This window comes from Fusarium mangiferae, assembly GCF_900044065.1.
Source record: "Fusarium mangiferae strain MRC7560 genome assembly, contig: FMAN_scaffold005, whole genome shotgun sequence".
Classification (NCBI taxonomy): domain Eukaryota; kingdom Fungi; phylum Ascomycota; class Sordariomycetes; order Hypocreales; family Nectriaceae; genus Fusarium; species Fusarium mangiferae.
The window spans coordinates 998,993-1,016,105 of record NW_024573925.1 but is presented as its reverse complement, the minus strand read 5'-3'; the positions used below and the strand labels follow the sequence as shown (position 1 = coordinate 1,016,105).

The 17,113-nt window shown below is 48.8% G+C and overlaps 8 protein-coding genes across 8 annotated transcripts; 5 read left to right on the top strand and 3 right to left on the bottom strand.

The window, feature by feature from the left end:
• Positions 1 to 227: 227 nt before the first annotated feature.
• On the top strand, positions 228 to 1,695 carry FMAN_07275 (uncharacterized protein; the record flags this gene model as incomplete). The annotated part of the gene is made up of 3 exons (XM_041830878.1): positions 228 to 305; positions 367 to 666; positions 739 to 1,695. The coding sequence occupies 3 exons, from the start codon at positions 228 to 230 to the stop codon at positions 1,693 to 1,695; spliced, it is 1,335 nt and encodes a 444-aa protein (XP_041681497.1).
• A 1,120-nt stretch (positions 1,696 to 2,815) lies between these two features.
• FMAN_07274 (related to UPS1 Mitochondrial intermembrane space protein that regulates alternative processing and sorting of Mgm1p and other proteins) lies at positions 2,816 to 3,514 on the top strand (the record flags this gene model as incomplete). The annotated part of the gene is made up of 1 exon (XM_041830877.1): positions 2,816 to 3,514. The coding sequence occupies one exon, from the start codon at positions 2,816 to 2,818 to the stop codon at positions 3,512 to 3,514; it is 699 nt and encodes a 232-aa protein (XP_041681496.1).
• Positions 3,515 to 4,627: 1,113 nt separating this feature from the next.
• FMAN_07273 (uncharacterized protein) lies at positions 4,628 to 5,077 on the bottom strand (the record flags this gene model as incomplete). The annotated part of the gene is made up of 2 exons (XM_041830876.1): positions 4,628 to 4,956; positions 5,005 to 5,077. The coding sequence occupies 2 exons, from the start codon at positions 5,075 to 5,077 to the stop codon at positions 4,628 to 4,630; spliced, it is 402 nt and encodes a 133-aa protein (XP_041681495.1).
• Positions 5,078 to 6,046: 969 nt separating this feature from the next.
• FMAN_07272 (putative LTP1-protein-tyrosine-phosphatase) lies at positions 6,047 to 6,641 on the top strand (the record flags this gene model as incomplete). Its single annotated transcript, XM_041830874.1, has 3 exons — positions 6,047 to 6,185; positions 6,238 to 6,329; positions 6,384 to 6,641. 3 exons carry the CDS (start codon positions 6,047 to 6,049, stop codon positions 6,639 to 6,641), a joined length of 489 nt encoding a protein of 162 aa, XP_041681494.1.
• Positions 6,642 to 8,199: 1,558 nt separating this feature from the next.
• On the top strand, positions 8,200 to 9,743 carry FMAN_07271 (MAP kinase; the record flags this gene model as incomplete). The annotated part of the gene is made up of 5 exons (XM_041830873.1): positions 8,200 to 8,312; positions 8,432 to 8,564; positions 8,627 to 8,693; positions 8,744 to 9,058; positions 9,115 to 9,743. The coding sequence occupies 5 exons, from the start codon at positions 8,200 to 8,202 to the stop codon at positions 9,741 to 9,743; spliced, it is 1,257 nt and encodes a 418-aa protein (XP_041681493.1).
• A 396-nt stretch (positions 9,744 to 10,139) lies between these two features.
• On the bottom strand, positions 10,140 to 11,979 carry FMAN_07270 (uncharacterized protein; the record flags this gene model as incomplete). The annotated part of the gene is made up of 5 exons (XM_041830872.1): positions 10,140 to 10,252; positions 10,303 to 10,443; positions 10,495 to 11,151; positions 11,201 to 11,612; positions 11,662 to 11,979. 5 exons carry the CDS (start codon positions 11,977 to 11,979, stop codon positions 10,140 to 10,142), a joined length of 1,641 nt encoding a protein of 546 aa, XP_041681492.1.
• A 1,139-nt stretch (positions 11,980 to 13,118) lies between these two features.
• FMAN_07269 (uncharacterized protein) lies at positions 13,119 to 14,730 on the top strand (the record flags this gene model as incomplete). The annotated part of the gene is made up of 4 exons (XM_041830871.1): positions 13,119 to 13,238; positions 13,301 to 13,404; positions 13,467 to 14,514; positions 14,572 to 14,730. 4 exons carry the CDS (start codon positions 13,119 to 13,121, stop codon positions 14,728 to 14,730), a joined length of 1,431 nt encoding a protein of 476 aa, XP_041681491.1.
• Positions 14,731 to 15,244: 514 nt separating this feature from the next.
• Positions 15,245 to 16,047, bottom strand: FMAN_07268 (uncharacterized protein; the record flags this gene model as incomplete). The annotated part of the gene is made up of 2 exons (XM_041830870.1): positions 15,245 to 15,861; positions 15,918 to 16,047. 2 exons carry the CDS (start codon positions 16,045 to 16,047, stop codon positions 15,245 to 15,247), a joined length of 747 nt encoding a protein of 248 aa, XP_041681490.1.
• Positions 16,048 to 17,113: the final 1,066 nt, after the last annotated feature.

Genomic DNA, 17,113 nt, shown 5'->3' with positions numbered 1-17,113 from the left:
TCATCGACATTTTGGTGGGGACTTTAACGGCTTAACTCCGTGCTGCCTCCGTATTCTTGCAGCTGAGCGGACTTCAGACAACCCGACTTTACGCAATCCGAAACTCCGTTGGGGGCTGCATCTCCTGAGAAACCTCAACTAATTTATTCTTAAAAAGACTGGCAACTTTTCTGCCTTAGTCTCTTTTTTCATCCTGGCCATTTTACTTTCATCGCACATCCTTCACCATGTCTAGACCTGTTGTTCTTGAAAATGTTACCGGCGGAAGCGCAAAGGCTACTCACCTCTGTGTTTTAGTTCACGGCGTAAGCATCACCCCCTGACGATCAATCCTTATACGTCATACAGCGCTGACCATAGAAACAGCTTTGGGGAAACCCAAGTCACATGCGCAATGTTGCTAAGGCTTTGCGTGACGAATATTCCGAAGACGAATTATATATCATGCCTGCTGAGAAGAACCGCGGCAACTTCACATACGATGGCATTGAGCTTGGTGGCGAGCGCGTGTGCGCAGAGATCGAGGACAAGTTGCGCAGCATTGAAGAGCAAGGAGGCAAGATCACCAAGTTGAGTATTGCAGGATATTCGCTCGGAGGTCTAGTTTCGCGATATGCGGTTGGTTTGCTTTATGCGAAGGGAATTCTCGATGATCTCGAATGCATGGTAAGTCGCACGTCGCATTCAGGGGAACAGTAGGAGGAAAAGATTGGATGAACTAACACGGAATCCTGTCAGAACTTTACCACATTTGCATCCCCCCATCTCGGAGTGAGAACACCACTTAAAGGATGGCTCAACAACGTCTGGAACGTCCTCGGCGCCCGAACGCTATCAATGTCCGGCCGCCAACTTTTCACCATCGATAAATTCCGCGACACCAACCGACCCCTTCTCGCAGTGCTCGCCGATCCAGATTCTATCTTCATGTCTGGTCTCAAGAAGTTTAAGCGCCGCACACTATACACAAATATTGTCAACGATCGAAGTGTTGTACACTACACATCCGCCATTACCAAACATGATCCTTATACAGACCTTGAAAAGGTCAATCTGAACTACCTTGAGGGATACGAGGGTGTGATTCTTGACCCTGACCATCCTATTGCGCTTCGACCGAAACTTCATCAAGACACCCTATTGACAGACTACGAAGCTCTCAAGAAGTGGGTCAAGAGCATCCCATTTATGGTGACAGTCGGTGTTATAATTCCGATCGGAGTTGTTGTCTTCCTCGCCAACTCTGCCGTCCAAACAGTCCGAAGTGCCAATCGAATCAAGGCGCATGAGTCAGGAGAGGCTGGGTTGAAGATCGAGCAGTACCGCATGCCCCTACGGATTAAGGAGATCCGAGAAGAAGTCGAACAAGCTTACGAGGTCCTGAACAGCTCACAGAACCAGCAATACCTGGCAGCGTCAGATTCAGAAGATTGTCTGACCTATGATGCTGATCATCGCAAGCTACTAAAAAAACGGCGCAGAATATCGACTTCAAGACAGCTAACGCTTGCGCTAATCCCTGATCAATTCGAGATGATCGAGAACTTGGATGCAGCTGGTTGGCGCAAGTTTCCTGTTCACATTCAGAAGCATCGACATAGTCACGCGGCTATTGTTGTGCGCATGGATAAAGAAAGCTTTGCGGATGGTTGGGTTGTTTTGAAGCACTTTGCTGGAAGTGAGTTCCTCATGTAAGGGGAACATTCTATTGCAATAGATTATAATGGATTTATGCGGGATGCATTTGCGAGGCGTTGGGAATATCTTTAACACGGTTGGCATATATGGATAGAATTGGAGTTTTTACAAAACGCCTTTTGTCAGATACAGGCAAGGAAACTTTTAGGACATGCTAGCGAGTTTAGCGATGATACTCATTAATTCATGGGACAACGATGATTGACTAAATCTGTGTAATCGATCTCTAGGCAAAAAGTAGATCTAACACGGAGATATTGACTTCTGTGTATGCTATGTCATTGTGCAGACCAAGTGACATTGATTCGTCATACTCCTACACCGTGGCATCGTGAGTCTCAGAACTGTCGTCATCTCACTGAGCTTTGGTGTTGCAGTATGATGACGCTTTGATAATGCATCACGTGTTAATCGCCACATTCTCTCCCCAGATCAACCGACCCCTCATCACGGCCCAATCGGAAACTTGTGAGTTTCGTGATCAAGAAGCTCTTAATTGGCTGAACGGACCTCAATCAGCCGATTGCTCGTCCTTTTGCCTCCACTTTCTTCTAAGCTCCTCCTCTTTTTCTTCTTCCACAGCGGAGAAAGAAGCCCAGACCAGTCGAGTACTGCTACTGTTGCCAAAGTCTCGTGCTGCTTGCTCTGTTCTGCTCTGCGCTTGTCGAGGTCGCGAGGGTCTCCAGATCTAAACTTGATCACTCCATCATCAGCTCTTCTCACTGTATTATTCTTCCCTTGTGTAAATTCTCTCGCGGCCCGACATAGCTGCGAGCTCCGTTTCTGACTCTGTCTTACTGCTCTCTTGTCGATTTCCCATATCCGGCTCCGCGCCCCCCGGAGATAAGAAAGTGCTGGTGCTTAAGCCGAGGCGCCGGCTCAATTTTCCGCAACCACCAACCTCTTAGTGATCAACTTGATCCAAGAGCATCATCGAGCTCACGGGCTCTTTGGGATAGGAATTGGGGGTTCAATCAGCTCTACGATTTGTTTTAGGGCTTCATTGCACAATTGATAGGTCAAGCCAATTGCCACTTGATCAATTGGACCTCTTCTACGTCGCTTCTCTTCGATTCTTTTTTTTCTTGACGAGCAGTATTTGCTCGAATCCGCGACAATGGTTCTCACTCATACGACAAACCATAACTATAACCATCCATTCCCGACTGTCACTCTCGCCTACTTCCTACGATACTCCTCGCCTCAGCTAAACCCCTTCGCCGCCCACGTGCTCAGCACCGATACCATTGAGAGCTATGTCGACCCAAAAACCCGTCGACTTCACACAACTCGCATCCATTTGAAGAAAAGTCGAATGCCTGGTGCTGTGTACAAGCTACTTCCTGCCAGTGTCACCGGCGGTGGCTCTGGAGACAAGGCTTCATACATCCTCGAGACGAGTGTTGTGGATATCAAGGAGGGTTGGATGAAGACGGAGAGCCGAAACCTCAATTTCACCGGCGTGCTTTCTGTCATTGAGAAGCAAGAGTTCAACATCCCTGCCGAGGGCGCTAACCAGAATCCTAACGAGACTGCTGTGACGACTATGGTTCAGTTCAGGTCAAGACTCGGGGATAAAATTAGGGGCAAGCTGGGACAAGCCCAAGAGGACGGTTGGTTCAAGAATGGTATCATTGGTAGCTGGGGCACGAAGGGTATTCAGCGCAGCATCGAGAGCATCGCCTCTACCAAGACGCAGGATCAAATGGGAAAAAGCCGAGATGGCATGAAACTCGTCCTCGAACGATTGCGCAACAATGGCGTAATGGGAGTCCTCGAGACGATACGGCGAGAACGTCAGCGACAGCTCGCTTGAACGCATAACGATACGACCAACTGTAACAATGAACGACAACGGCCTCTGAGCAGCACAACCTCGGGACGGAAAGGTTCCTGATGGGCTGTGGACGCTCTGTGTATTATTATTGCTTTTCTCACCTGAGCCTGGCGTATGTGTCTTTTTTTGGGTAGGGAAATTTGTGGAAAATCTGGAGATGATGCTGGAATTGGCCAGCGAAGCGGATGAGGGGACAGAATAACGTGCGATGACACGGCGCCTCTACTATACGTGGCATCCCCTCTCTTGTATTGTGTATGAAAAATGAATGGAAACCGAAATTCAAAGAAGTTTATTCACCAGTGATTGGCCGGTTGACTGTGAGATTTGAGCTTGCCTGACAGTTAAACTGAGGTAACAAGCTTTGGTCGTGTACGCCAATGTATGTGACAGCCTATGGACTTACCATATAGCAAAGGTATATACATGCGATCCTTTTTTTATCATACCGTAGACTTATGCACTCCTGCTCACAATATCAAGTATATCTTTCAGTCGTACGTTTCGCTGCGTGGTTTTCCATGAGTGGTATCGGGCTCTTGCGAAACCTCTAAGACAAGGTACCAAGTATGCCACACTGCAAAGAGGTATGGTTTTTATCCACGAAAGGTCCAATCGCATCTGGTCTCGCAGGAGCAATAATGATGCCTACGGATATCAATGCGGCTTAACAGAGAGGGAGATTATGCCGACAAGTTTTGCCATCGGTCGTGGTACCATTGGTCTACTGGTAAAGCATACCATGGCAAAAGGCAAATGACGGAAGCTTGGAGTCGTCCTTATCATGGTGACTTTACACGATGGCTCTTTGCAGCACAATATCAACTCCTGACTTTGTTCCTCATTTGCCATCAACACTGGTGTATACACTGCTATGGAAACTGTCCCCCCTGACCGGCTTTATAATCCTCGGTGCACCCGCAAATGCCTCGAATTCGACCCCTTGCCACTGTTCCAGAGACCTCCATCAGATACCCTGTTCCTAGGGCGGTTCTCATTGCATACTTGTATCATACGAGGAGAAGATCGAAGTGATAAGTAAAAGGAGTGTGGTCAATTCAAGAGCAAAGATCGGTCATCCTAAGTATAAGCTCAAGCCATCTGGTACACGGCACCAACAGATCCCTCGGTATCCTCAAAGAACCTATACAGGCCAAACTCTCCCTCCTTTTCCTTCTCAGTCAACATTTTACCACCGGCTTTCTCAATGACAGGCCCGATGTTATCAACGTTTTCGACGAACCAGTAAACACAGAGACCTCCTTTACCTGGGTGGAAGTTACCAGTGTGGTCAGGAGCCTGCAGAATACCACCTGTCAAGCCAAGACTAGGGTTGAAGTCGAATTTCCTGAACTCGCCAGGATTCTTGTGATCGGAGTGCTTGAAGTTGAAGTTGAAAACAGTCTTGTAGAACTCTGCGGCTATAGAGGTGTAAGAGCAAGACATACTAGCAGTTGGCTAGGACATACCACGGCTAACATCTGTAGCAGGGATGCTCATCCAGACGGGAGTACCAAAGGCCGGTGGCTTCCATTCAGACATAGTGGGCAATTGGGATGATATTAAGACGAATAAAGAGTTGTTCGAGAGCGAAGGCTGATGAGGAGAGTCAACCTGAGGCCATTGGGATATCGAGGCCCTTTTTATAGACCATATTGCTCAGTTGCTGCATCTTCAGACACTGAGATTACGCTTATTCACAACTTTCTGTCGCATTTGTAGATGTGAGCCGTGAAGAAGGGAAGACTTTAGGCCGATGGCTTGAGCTAAGTGACGATGCTTGCACGTTCTCGACAATCAGAACGCGTTGGAGACGCCTTCTTGACAGGGGTAGCGGATGCCAGCTGAGCACGAGAGCACGTGTTGCTTAGTAAAGGCCATACAGTGTTTGGTTCACTGAAACTTGTTTAATTTTCGGATTATGTACAGAAGACTAAACTAAATGGTCTGATACAATGCCAAGCGATACTGAGACACAGTGACAGTTGGAGGTTGGGAGGTAAAGTTTGGTTGTGCTATAGGTAGCTTGTCTATATCACCGGAAAATATTGTTGATTATAATCTATCCCCTTCATTAGTTCAGCTTCTGATGGCCATGGCTTTTAAGACTGTGCCCGTGCTAGGTAGGGGGAGGAAAGAAAACTCGAGAGTTTGATCCTAAATGATAAAAAGACTTGAGTAAATTAATACAGTTTTAGCCCAAGCTTAGGATACCTTTTGCTACGTTTATTTTGACAGCCTGTACTGATGTTTTCTTGCTACTCGAGGCCGTGCCCCTCCATCTCTCCACTCCAAAGCCTGGAATTGTGAGATGGTGGGGTAGACCTGGTAGTTAGATTACCTACCTTAGATTATGCGCATCGGCCCGTCACGTCACTCAATCCCATTGCGATCATCAGTATTTCGGTTCTTTCATTTTCCCTCCTTTCTCGATAAATAAGCTTATTGGTACTTTTTCTCTTCTCGCGATCGACCTACTCTGTTTCGTATCACTGTACCATCGTCGAAATCATGCCAGAACAAGTCAACGTCCTCTTTGTGTGTCTCGGCAATATTTGCCGCTCACCCATGGCTGAGGGTATCTTCCAGAGCCTTGCCAAGCAGCCGAATCTCAAGGATAAGATTGGGCGCATCGACTCTTGCGGTACAGGTATGAAAATCGGAAGAACTGACCAGAATTCAACTGATTGCTCTCGCTGTAGCTGCCTATCACAGCGGAGAACCCCCGGATGATAGAACCATGGCTACCCTCGAAGCCAATGGTATAAATGATTACGACCATCTCGCGCGGCGCGTATGTTGCCCATCCATCTCACCCGCAGCGCAATCTTGCTGACGCAATATCCAGTTCCACCCGAGCGATTTCAACACCTTTGACTACATCTTCGCCATGGACAGATCGAACCTCTCTGATCTTCACAGACTACAGAAGAACGCCCCGGACTCCAAAGCCAGGGTTATGCTGTTCGGCGAATTCAGCGGGACAAAGCGACCCGAGATCGTCAACGATCCTTACTACGGCGGAGACGACGGTTTCGCAAAGGCGTATGAGCAGTGCACGCGGTTCTCTAAGAACTTTCTGAAGGAGACTTTCGGAGAAGAGTAAATGGATGATATTGACGGAGTTGGGGGGTGGTGATGGATTTAATACCCGATACTTGTACATACAGATGATCAATGAAGGGGAACGAGGGAGGCTACACATTAGAGGAGACTAGGTAGATTAGAATATTTATTGACATTTCAACAAAGTTGATGATTATTGGCTGAATGATTCCCAGCAAGACGGTTCGATTAAGTTGGAGGGTAGGTTATTCTATGTCGATCCTACAGGTTGTGTCTCAGTATCCATGAGGTTGGTTTCAGATAAACACCCATGGATGCTGGTCTCGAAGCAAGAAAACGAAGGAAACTCGGCGAACTTTTCTTTGGGCCACTTGTTCCGGAATACTGCAATCACAAGCTCTCAGAGTATTTCTGATACCTTCACAATGATCAAACGAGACCAGGAAAATTGCCAGAGACATCAGAAGCAAAACCGTACACCATAATGTCTGAGAGAGTTCTGTGACAGTCCCACTTGGCAAGCTTCAGCCCTATGCTCCCAGGGCTGACGATGCAGCGGCCTAGTGGGCGGCCTTGATCTCGAGCTGAGGAACAGCGTCATTTAATTTGTCTGATCTCACTCAGAGTGTCTCTCATCTCTGTCATGTTGCGTCGGTGATGCCGGACCCAGAGACTATGATAACAACACGAGGTCATATTGTACACCTCGCAACTTGACGGCATTGGATCCTAATTCTCAGTGGAGGCTTTACGTGAGGCGGATCTCCCAGATGCCGGGTGAGATTGGATGAGATTGCTGACCATCGGTGTTGGCCTTTAACAGACTCAGCCCCTTGGTGTGCGGCTGGATACACGACCTAACGAAGCGGGAGGTGAGTGCCGAGATACCTTTGTTAGGCTGTCTCGTCTCTTGTTAGGAGGGGATAAGCTTTGGACTTCGTAAAGAAACGCGTGTTTTTAAATCATCAAATTTGAGTCTGTGTCCTCTGAGAGTCCAACACGACAAGTTCCCCTTTTTGCAATAGATGAGGCCGAGCCGTTGCATGCATCACTGCGACTTGAGAACCAGGGTCGTTGTCGCGCGGCTATCAAGTGAAGAGCTTGATTCGTCTTCTCATTGGCCCAGTGCGAGTGGGGGCCGCAAGCCGAGCAAATCAGCCACATCACCAGGCGGTGACTTCGCTGCGGGGTCCCTTTTTTCATACCTTAGCGGCTTCGGGTCACTGTGGATCGGTTCTAGCAGCCCTGAGAGCCCCTGCTAAAACAGCAACGCAATGCTTCGTCCAGTAGCCGTCCAGAGATGGGCTCAGCAGCTGAGGGAGCTATTTCCCATTCCACTCGTCTAACCCGCGGGACCCAACCAACCAGCAACTTAAGGTACATACATATATCGCAAAGACGGCGCTGACTGTTTCTTTGTCGTGTTCTTACACAGCATTTCTAAACTCTTCTTCTTTATATACCTTACCTTGTCTTTCCCTATAAGGTTCACTCCTCAACCGACGCAAACGGTCGTTCCTCTTTGACCAAACCTTGTCGCATTCGAAGCTTCCATCTTCCATCTGCCCCGCATCCAAGATCATATCAGAACAGCAACCATGTCGGACCTTCAAGGACGGAAGGTCTTCAAGGTCTTTAACCAGGACTTTATCGTCGACGAGCGCTACACGGTCACCAAGGAGCTTGGACAGGGAGCCTACGGTATCGTCTGGTGAGTGCGTATCCTGTTACTGCTCGTAGCACTCGTCTCTTGCTTGTGCTGCGTGCGACTCCAAACTCGTCTTCTACCCCGCCGCCTCTGCATTTGCTGACGATAACCCCGCCTCTCAGTGCCGCCGTTAACAACCAAACCAACGAGGGCGTCGCCATCAAAAAGGTCACCAATGTCTTTAGCAAGAAGATTCTCGCCAAGCGCGCTCTGCGCGAGATAAAGCTGCTTCAGCACTTCCGAGGCCACCGCAACGTGAGTTCTGCCGAGGCGCAACGAGTACCAGGGGACGCGTATGCTAATATGCTCATGAACAGATCACATGTTTGTACGACATGGACATTCCTCGACCCGATAACTTCAACGAGACGTATCTGTACGAAGGTCAGTAACGAGCCGAGAAGAAAGAGTGACCATAAGCTGACACAGCGTAGAGCTGATGGAGTGTGATTTGGCTGCCATCATTCGATCTGGCCAGCCTCTTACCGATGCCCATTTCCAATCCTTTATCTACCAGATCCTTTGTGGTCTGAAGTACATTCACTCCGCCAATGTGCTCCATCGAGATCTCAAGCCCGGAAACCTGCTCGTCAATGCCGACTGCGAGCTCAAGATTTGCGATTTCGGTCTTGCCCGAGGCTTCTCAGTCGATCCCGAGGAGAATGCCGGATACATGACGGAGTACGTTGCTACCCGATGGTACCGTGCGCCCGAGATCATGTTGAGCTTCCAGAGCTACACCAAAGCGAGTATGTGTGACCCGAAAGCACTAGTGCCAGTGGATTGTCTTACTGACCCGATATAGTTGATGTTTGGTCTGTTGGTTGTATTCTCGCTGAGTTGTTGGGTGGCCGACCTTTCTTCAAGGGCCGTGACTACGTCGACCAGCTCAACCAGATTCTTCACATTCTTGGAACGCCTAACGAAGAGACCCTCTCTCGCATTGGCTCACCCCGTGCTCAGGAATACGTCCGCAACCTACCTTTCATGCCCAAGAAGCCATTCCCTAGCCTGTTTACTCAGGCCAACCCTGATGCTCTCGACCTTCTCGACAAGATGCTCGCTTTCGACCCCTCGTCTCGTATCAGCGTAGAGCAGGCTCTCGAGCACCCCTACCTCCACATCTGGCACGATGCCTCAGACGAGCCCGACTGCCCTACCACATTCAACTTCGACTTCGAGGTCGTTGAGGATGTTGGCCAGATGAGAGGCATGATTCTGGACGAGGTGATGCGATTCCGACAGACTGTCCGCACTGTTCCTGGCCAAGGTGGCCCCGCCGGTCTCCAGAACCAGCAAGGTGTGCCCGTCCCTCTGCCTCAGGGCAACGGCCAATGGACAGCGGAGGACCCCCGACCACAGGAGTATCAGGGCCATGGAAACACGGGGCTCGAGCAGGATCTCCAGGGAGGACTTGATGCCTCTAGGAGATAAGGAAACGTATTCGCGTATGATAAGAGTCGGATAGTGTCTTAGAGGAGGTTCAGAGACGTCGCTTCAAGTTCAAAATGAGAGAGATACTTTAGGACAGGGAAACAAGGATAAGGCTTGGTGATATCAAGAATTTAATGCCTGATACTGGGAGGATGGGATAGGGAGGAACCCGTCTCAAGAAGCTGACGAGGCATGCTTGTACATGGGTTGAGGGTTGAACAGCGATTCCTCCTTCTTCAATTTCCATGTCTGTTTTTCCAAACGAGAAACAAGATGAATACGATATTTCTTTATCTGTTACATGCCATGTGCCGGTCCCAGTAGTGATTTTACTCTATATGATGAGCACAAGGTCTTCCAATGTCTACATACTCATGTCTATTCTACAGCATTTCCCTAGCCAACAGTCTCATGTACGAGCTTGGCCATAGCGATGACCTTTTCTTCTTCTAATCTACGAGCAACGATTTGGAGACTAACTGGTAGTCCATGGACTAGCTCTGCGTCGTCTGTATAGTGTTAGTGATATTCGGCCGTATGGCTGGAGTGGGCTACTCACATTCTTCATTGACAGACTTGCACAACGGACTCAACGGCTCATACGAAGCGTCAAGCTTGTCAACGTCCTTATCGACGTTGATACCGGTAGCAAAAGAGACGGCTGAGTAGTCAACGACGTTGAAAACACCAGTATAAGCAACTATCAATCGTTAGTATACCAACTCGTCTCATCAATGACCTAAATACTTACCATGTCTTAGGCTTCCATGCTTTCCGGTACTGTAAGGGGTTGTTGCACTGACGATAGCATCAATGCCCGCCTTGTTCCAGCGGTCGAGATAGCGGTTCTGGAAAGCTGTTCGCTCGAGCTGAAGCTTCCACATCTCGGAGGTACTCAGATCTCTCGCGACTCGATAGGCTTCCATCTCCGGTCTCCAAGGCTCATCTGTACGCTCAAGTTCCTTTCGGATAGTTTGTCCACCATCGGCAGTAAACATGCGCTGAAGAAGTTCACTGCCTTCCTTTTGGTCAACAGGATCCCATTCGATGATTGTATGCCCCGCCGCTTCGAGCTTCTTCTTGGCGATCTGGAGAGCTCGAGTTACGGGCGGTGTTGGCCGGACCATACCGTCATGCCACATGAATGCGATCTTTAGCTTTTCAGGCAGCTGGGCTGGGCGCCAGGGAATGGGGAGACACTTGGGGTCAACGAGCCATGGCTGAGAGTCAATGACGGCTTTGCTGTAGAGCTCAACGTCTTGAAGAGTTCGTGCCAAGGGGCCGTTGACGGAGAGTACAGCTTCTTGGCCGGGCATGCCGGAGCGACAGTTGCGCACTGGGAATCGGCCTGCCGAAGGACGGATGGTGAAGATTCCAGTGCAAGCAGCAGGAATACGCAATGATCCACCTACAGTAGTGTCAGTTTATTGCTGCCAACTCGAGAGTGTGAAACTTACCGATATCAGATCCAACACCAAGAGGACTTCCCTTGAATGCAATAAGGGCTGACTCTCCACCTGAACTTCCACCGCTGGTAGTATACCTATTCTTAGGATTCACAGTTCGTCCAAAAGTGTTGTTGACGGACTCTGCAATCATCATAGCCGTAGGCACATTTGTCTTGACGTAGAAGACAGCTCCGGCATTCTGAAGAACTGTTGCAAGTGCGGAGTCAGACTTGGCTGGGTCTCCAACATGAGCCGTGAATCCAACTGTTGAGTCAAGACCCTCAAGATTGAAGTTGTCTTTGAGAGAAATGGGAAGACCGTGGAGAGGACCAACGGGGGTTCCAGTTTTGGCGAGATGCTCGTCTAGTTGACGGGCTGTTTGGAGAGCGCGCTCAAAGCAAGTCTCTGCAAGACAGTTTGTCTGTACATCGTGTTAGTACGACGCATTTCTCGTTGTGTGACTGACTTACAAGTTGGTGAGCGGCAGATGCTCTTTTACAGAATGCCTTGGTGACATCCTCAGACTTGTACTCCCCTGAAGCAAGTTTCTCAAGGAGTGCAGCAGCAGCCAAAGATGTGATAGCGAGCTCTTCCTCAGTGAACCATCCTGAGGACTCTGGCCAAGTTGTGATATCAGCTTGATCATCAGGGGGGAGAATATCTTTAGGAATGCGCCATTGTTCAGGGATAGAAGAATTCAGAGCCTTGATCTTCTGGTCGCTGATATCCTTCCACGCAGGAGTGGTATCAAGGGTGGCTGTTTGTGTAGTGGTTGTTGTGAGAGTCATGATGGGCGAGACTATTGGTGTGCAGTATCTTGGGTTAGCCAAGGGAAGATAGAGAACAGAGGCAGCTTAAATCTAGTCTGAGATATCTCAGTCGAGGGTGTCAGTTGAGGGTTGTAGTAGTGTAATAGATATCTTTCCTATTTGGGTTATTGCCGGTCCGGAGTTAATTGTGATACGCTAACGTTGGTTAATGATTTAGGTTCCCTTCCTGATGGGGAGAGGTATCAACGGGGTGAAGTGTGGTTGTATGAGGGGAAATGCAGCTTATCACGAGGTGTTGACACTAATGAGATATGCACGAATGAATATCTGGGGTAATTCCAGATACTCGGTAATAGAACAAGGATCCGAGTTTGTTGCTGATAGCCATATCTTTGATACGTTTTGACTTTTTTGGGTGAGTATATCCTATATCCGGCGAATGCTTGATTCGCCTAACCATAGTAGACATGGTGAACTACTCCAACTCTAACTCCAATTACTATATATACAGACTTGCTCTCTATAACACTGACAATTTGTGTATCTAAGAACAGAAAATACAATTCTTGGCATCTATCATTCCTGTCACCTATCCAATCAAGCTATCTTTAAGATCAGCTGTTTACATATCAAACCCCTAGTCTCCATCGAGATACTGTAGATACCTCAGTAGCATCCGCCAAACTTCCCCGGCATCTCCTATCTCACTAACAAGGAACTTATCTACCAGGTTTGTATAGATACGTTTCCAAAAGAGGAAATGAATCAAGCAATCAATTGCGGAGAGAAATCGTATCTTCAGGGATGATCAGCGCCCTGCACGTTCTAGCCTATCGCTTCCCCGCAAATTCCCAATTTTTTGGCTGCTTATCGTTTCGTTTCGGCAGATTAAGACTACTCTAGACTTGGCCGAAATCGTTTGACTTGCTCGCCCAACATACGCGACTTGACTCTGATACTGCAGCGGAATAGGAGCGTTGCCAAGGTCGGTATAATTGAGTCTCAGAGACTAATACTGCCAATGACTGACTATCTTTGTCTGCAGCTTCACTCGGCATGTATAAGTAGACCAGGTCTCGGCCCCTTGGTTGTCACTCTTGATCATCATCATCATCGGACTCTCGCCACTTCAGACTCTTTCTTACAAAGTCGCAAATATGTCGTCGAAACTGAAGGAGTATCTTCATGTTGACTACAAGCCCGGAGAGAGACGTCTTGTCCAAAAGATTGACTTTTTCATCTTGACCTTTTGTTGTTTGAGTTACTTTGTCAACTACGTACGTTGTCGTACCCTACTTGTTTGGTTCATTCATTCAACTGACAGACTCTGTAACTATAGCTTGACCGAAACAACATCAACAATGCCTACGTGTCTGGAATGAAGGAGGACCTCGGGTTCGAGGGCGACCAGCTGAACCAGATCTTTACTTGCTTCACTGTTGGGTAAGCTCACACCCATCTCATATTCGCTTCTCGCCATAAATACACCCTCTAACAAGTCGCAGCTATGTCATCGGCCAAGTTCCCTCAAACCTCTCCCTCCAATACATCAAGCCTCGCATCTGGTTCCCTCTCATGATGGTCCTCTGGGGCGGCCTCACCATGGCCACCGCCTCCGTCCAGAGCCCCAAGTCCATCATGGCAATTCGCTTCTTCCAGGGCATCTGTGAAGCATCAACCTTTGTCGGCACACACTACATCCTCGGATCTTGGTATACAGAGAGGGAGCTTGGTAAGCGAAGCGGTATCTTTACGGCTTCTGGCCTGGCGGGAACTATGATTGGAGGTTTCATCCAAACGGGTATTCACTCAAGTATGGATGGTCGAAATGGCTTGACCGGTTGGCGATGGCTTTTCATTATTGATGGCCTCATTACCATCCCCGTTGCTCTCTACGGCTTCTTCCTGTTCCCCGATACGCCGCACACTACCACCGCCTTTTACCTCTCCGAAGAGGAGCGAGCCCTCGCCAGATCCCGCGTTCCTCCCGCTGAAGAACGACCTAAACTCACCTTCGGCTATGGAAAGATGGTCCTTACATCGTGGTTTTGGTGGGGATTTGTTATTCTTTGGATCATCGCCGGCGAGACCGAGTCCTTCAGCACCAACGCCCTCTTCGCTCTCTTCCTCCAAAACCACCCGACCGAAACATACACTGTCGCCCAGAAGAACAACTATCCTAGTGGTGTGCCAGCCGTTGGTATTGTATCCACGCTGTTTTGGGCAACATTGACCGACTTTCTGGCGGGAAAGCGATATCTTGTTGGATACTTCATTGGCCTCACTGGTATCGCTACAGCTATCATGGTCTTGGTTGCTTCCAAAGACCCTACAAACCCACATTCTACCACGGTTGTATTCGCAGCCTACTACTGGGCCGGTTCTGTCTATGCGTGCCAGGCTACCTTCTTCGCTTGGTGCAACGATGTCATGCGTCACGAATCAGCCATGTTCCGCGGTATCGTGTTGGCTGGTATGAACACGGGCAGCAATACCATCAATGCTTGGTGGAGCATCGTCTTCTATGGTGCCTCGATGGCTCCTTGGTTCATTGTAAGCTTCTATCATTCACTGTTGACTAACCTTGAGAGAGTACTGACATTTCATTAGCGAGGCATGTGGGCAATGATTGCTGTTAGCATCGCCATGATCATCTGGTGTACGGCTTTGACTTACAAGTGTCACAAGTATATGACCAATGTGGTTATTGCTTGCGAGAGAGAAAGCCTGGAACATGAGAAGCAGGTTGTCGGCAAGGAGGATGCTTGAGTGGCGTGTTTTGTACCATCTTGCCTTCTTGATGATGGATTGTCTAGCGTTCTTTGCGATGGAATTTGGTTGATATACTTGAAGAGCCTTTGTGCATCTCCGTTGCTCACATTGGTTTGCCATGTCATTCACGGTCATGTGAGAGTTCAAGATTTGCCTAAAGGACTTGATGCAATGTATTTCCATTTGACAATGGCTAACTACCAACCTATCTTCGTTCCATCCTATCTTGAGTATCCAATACGCCCTCCAATTCCTTCGTATCAAAAGCAAAACGCCGAATGTTGTTCCCTAAATGTCCTCTGGGGCAATGATGCATTCACACCCGTAATAAACCATGGTATCTGTTCCCAAAACCCGAGATTTTGTACCAGTAAACGATCGTCGTGAAACGTATGAGTATCCTATGTAAAGCGATTGTGACCTTTTATAAACTCCGATGAACCGCCGTTCTATCTGACTAAGAAAATATGTGATTAAGAAGTGAAAGATGAAAAGTGGTGACCGGTTTGGTTTAACCGTAGAACCAGTAGAGGGTGGTGTAAGAGGTGCTGTCGGTGCCCTTGGCCTTGCAGCCGTGAGAAACACCTCCAGCAGTCATGACGCGGTAGACGTAGGAGACGCCAATGCTACCACCAGCATCGCCGAGGTAGAGCCAGTCGACAGCGCCAGTTCCGTCAGGGCCAGCGGAGGCAGTAGAGGGAGCCTTGATACCGTCGAGCTTCTTGCAGACGAGAAGCTGGTTACCCTTGTCGAGGTCAAAGGTGGGAACTCCAGCAGCGTTGAAGAAGTGATGTCCGAGGTAGGGGAGCTTCTTCTGGAGGCCTTGGACCTTGAGATCCTGCTTCTTGGGGAAAGGGTTGGTGGTAGAAGCTCCGACGCCGTTGGTGTTGAGGTTGAGAGGGACCTTTCCGGTGCTGAGAACGTCACCAGTGAAAGAGGCCCATTTGTCGGGAGTGAGAGATGAAGGGCCTTGGCCTGGGTAGAGATGAGTGATGTCGTAGAGAACAGCCAGGGCACCGACGGCAGCGGGAGTGGCAGCGGCATCAGCGCAGGTATAGTTCTGAATACCGAAGCCAAAAGCAATGTGCTTGAGAGCTACACCTTGAGGAGGAGCAGGGAGTTCAGAAGCTTTAAGTGATGTTAGTGAAGCTGAAGATGTATAAGTCGGATGAGTTAAGACTTACCACCACCGTTGACTGGGAGGACAGGAGCAGGCTTTCCAGGCTTGCAGCTAGAACCAGGTCCAAAGGTAGCAAGAGGAGAAGCCAGAGCCAAAGTGGCAGAGGCAAGGACGAGAAGGGAGTTGGCGAGCATGATTAATGATGTTGTATGTAGGAGACCGAAAGCAACTTTCTGAGACACCGGACTATGACAATGCGTTTAAGGAGGTAAAAGATGGTGTCGATCGTGAGCGAGTAATGGGAATTAAAGCACCAACAACGACTAAAGAAGCAGTGATAGCAGAACAGAAAGGGTGATAGAGGAAGAGCAGAGCGCAGTCTTGTATACAATCGGCGGCAACAACGAGTACAAGGGCGGCAATGCTAATAATAAACGCAACGAGCAAGGGGTCTAAGTGGACGGGGCGTTTCCACCTGGGCGCTTATATTGAGATTTGGTGTGGTGAGTGCAGAAGAAAGAAGCGGGGATAAGAAATGCAGTGGTTACCAGAACCAGACAAGACTTATTAGTAGAGAACAAGAATAGAAGGGGACTAGATAGAAAAGAGTGGTTGGAGCTGTTGATTGTGGTTCAAGAGACGAGGTCGTGATAGACTTTATATACAATACAAAACAAGTCAAACTCTACTGCGCCCTATCTAAGCAGATTTTGAGATAGACACGAAACCCAACAAACGGAACAGAACGAGATAGTTTCCCCTTCGTTTCTGTTTCTTTGCCTCGCCAAAAACTCAGACGAAAACGATGCAGGCAAACATCCATGGACTAGGCCTCGAAACGCGGGCGGAGGCGAGAGAGAGCGAGAGGAGGACCCTGGCCATCCTTGTAAGTGGAGGAGGGTGTAGGGATCAAGTCTAGTGCAATGCAACGCTGTTCGCTTGGGCTAGAGGGGAAATAATCTAAATGGAAGGGCGGCCGCGTTGAGAGGCGACCCTAGCGCGGGCGGAAGCGTCGTTTTCTGGAGGTGTAAGCAGGGATCATAGTTGTATTCGGCTTGGTGTTGCCGTCAGCAAGAGTCTCAGTTGAGAGTCAGAGATGTCAGAAGAGGAATGAATAGGAAATGGCTAAAGTGGTTAATTAGCAGAGTGTTTGATGTTTACGGTTTGGTCTGGTTTGGCCTGGTTCGTTTTGTCTTCATCCTCTATTGCTACCCCAACGACAAGAGGACCAGCCAGTCGCCGTCGATGAAACGCAGAATC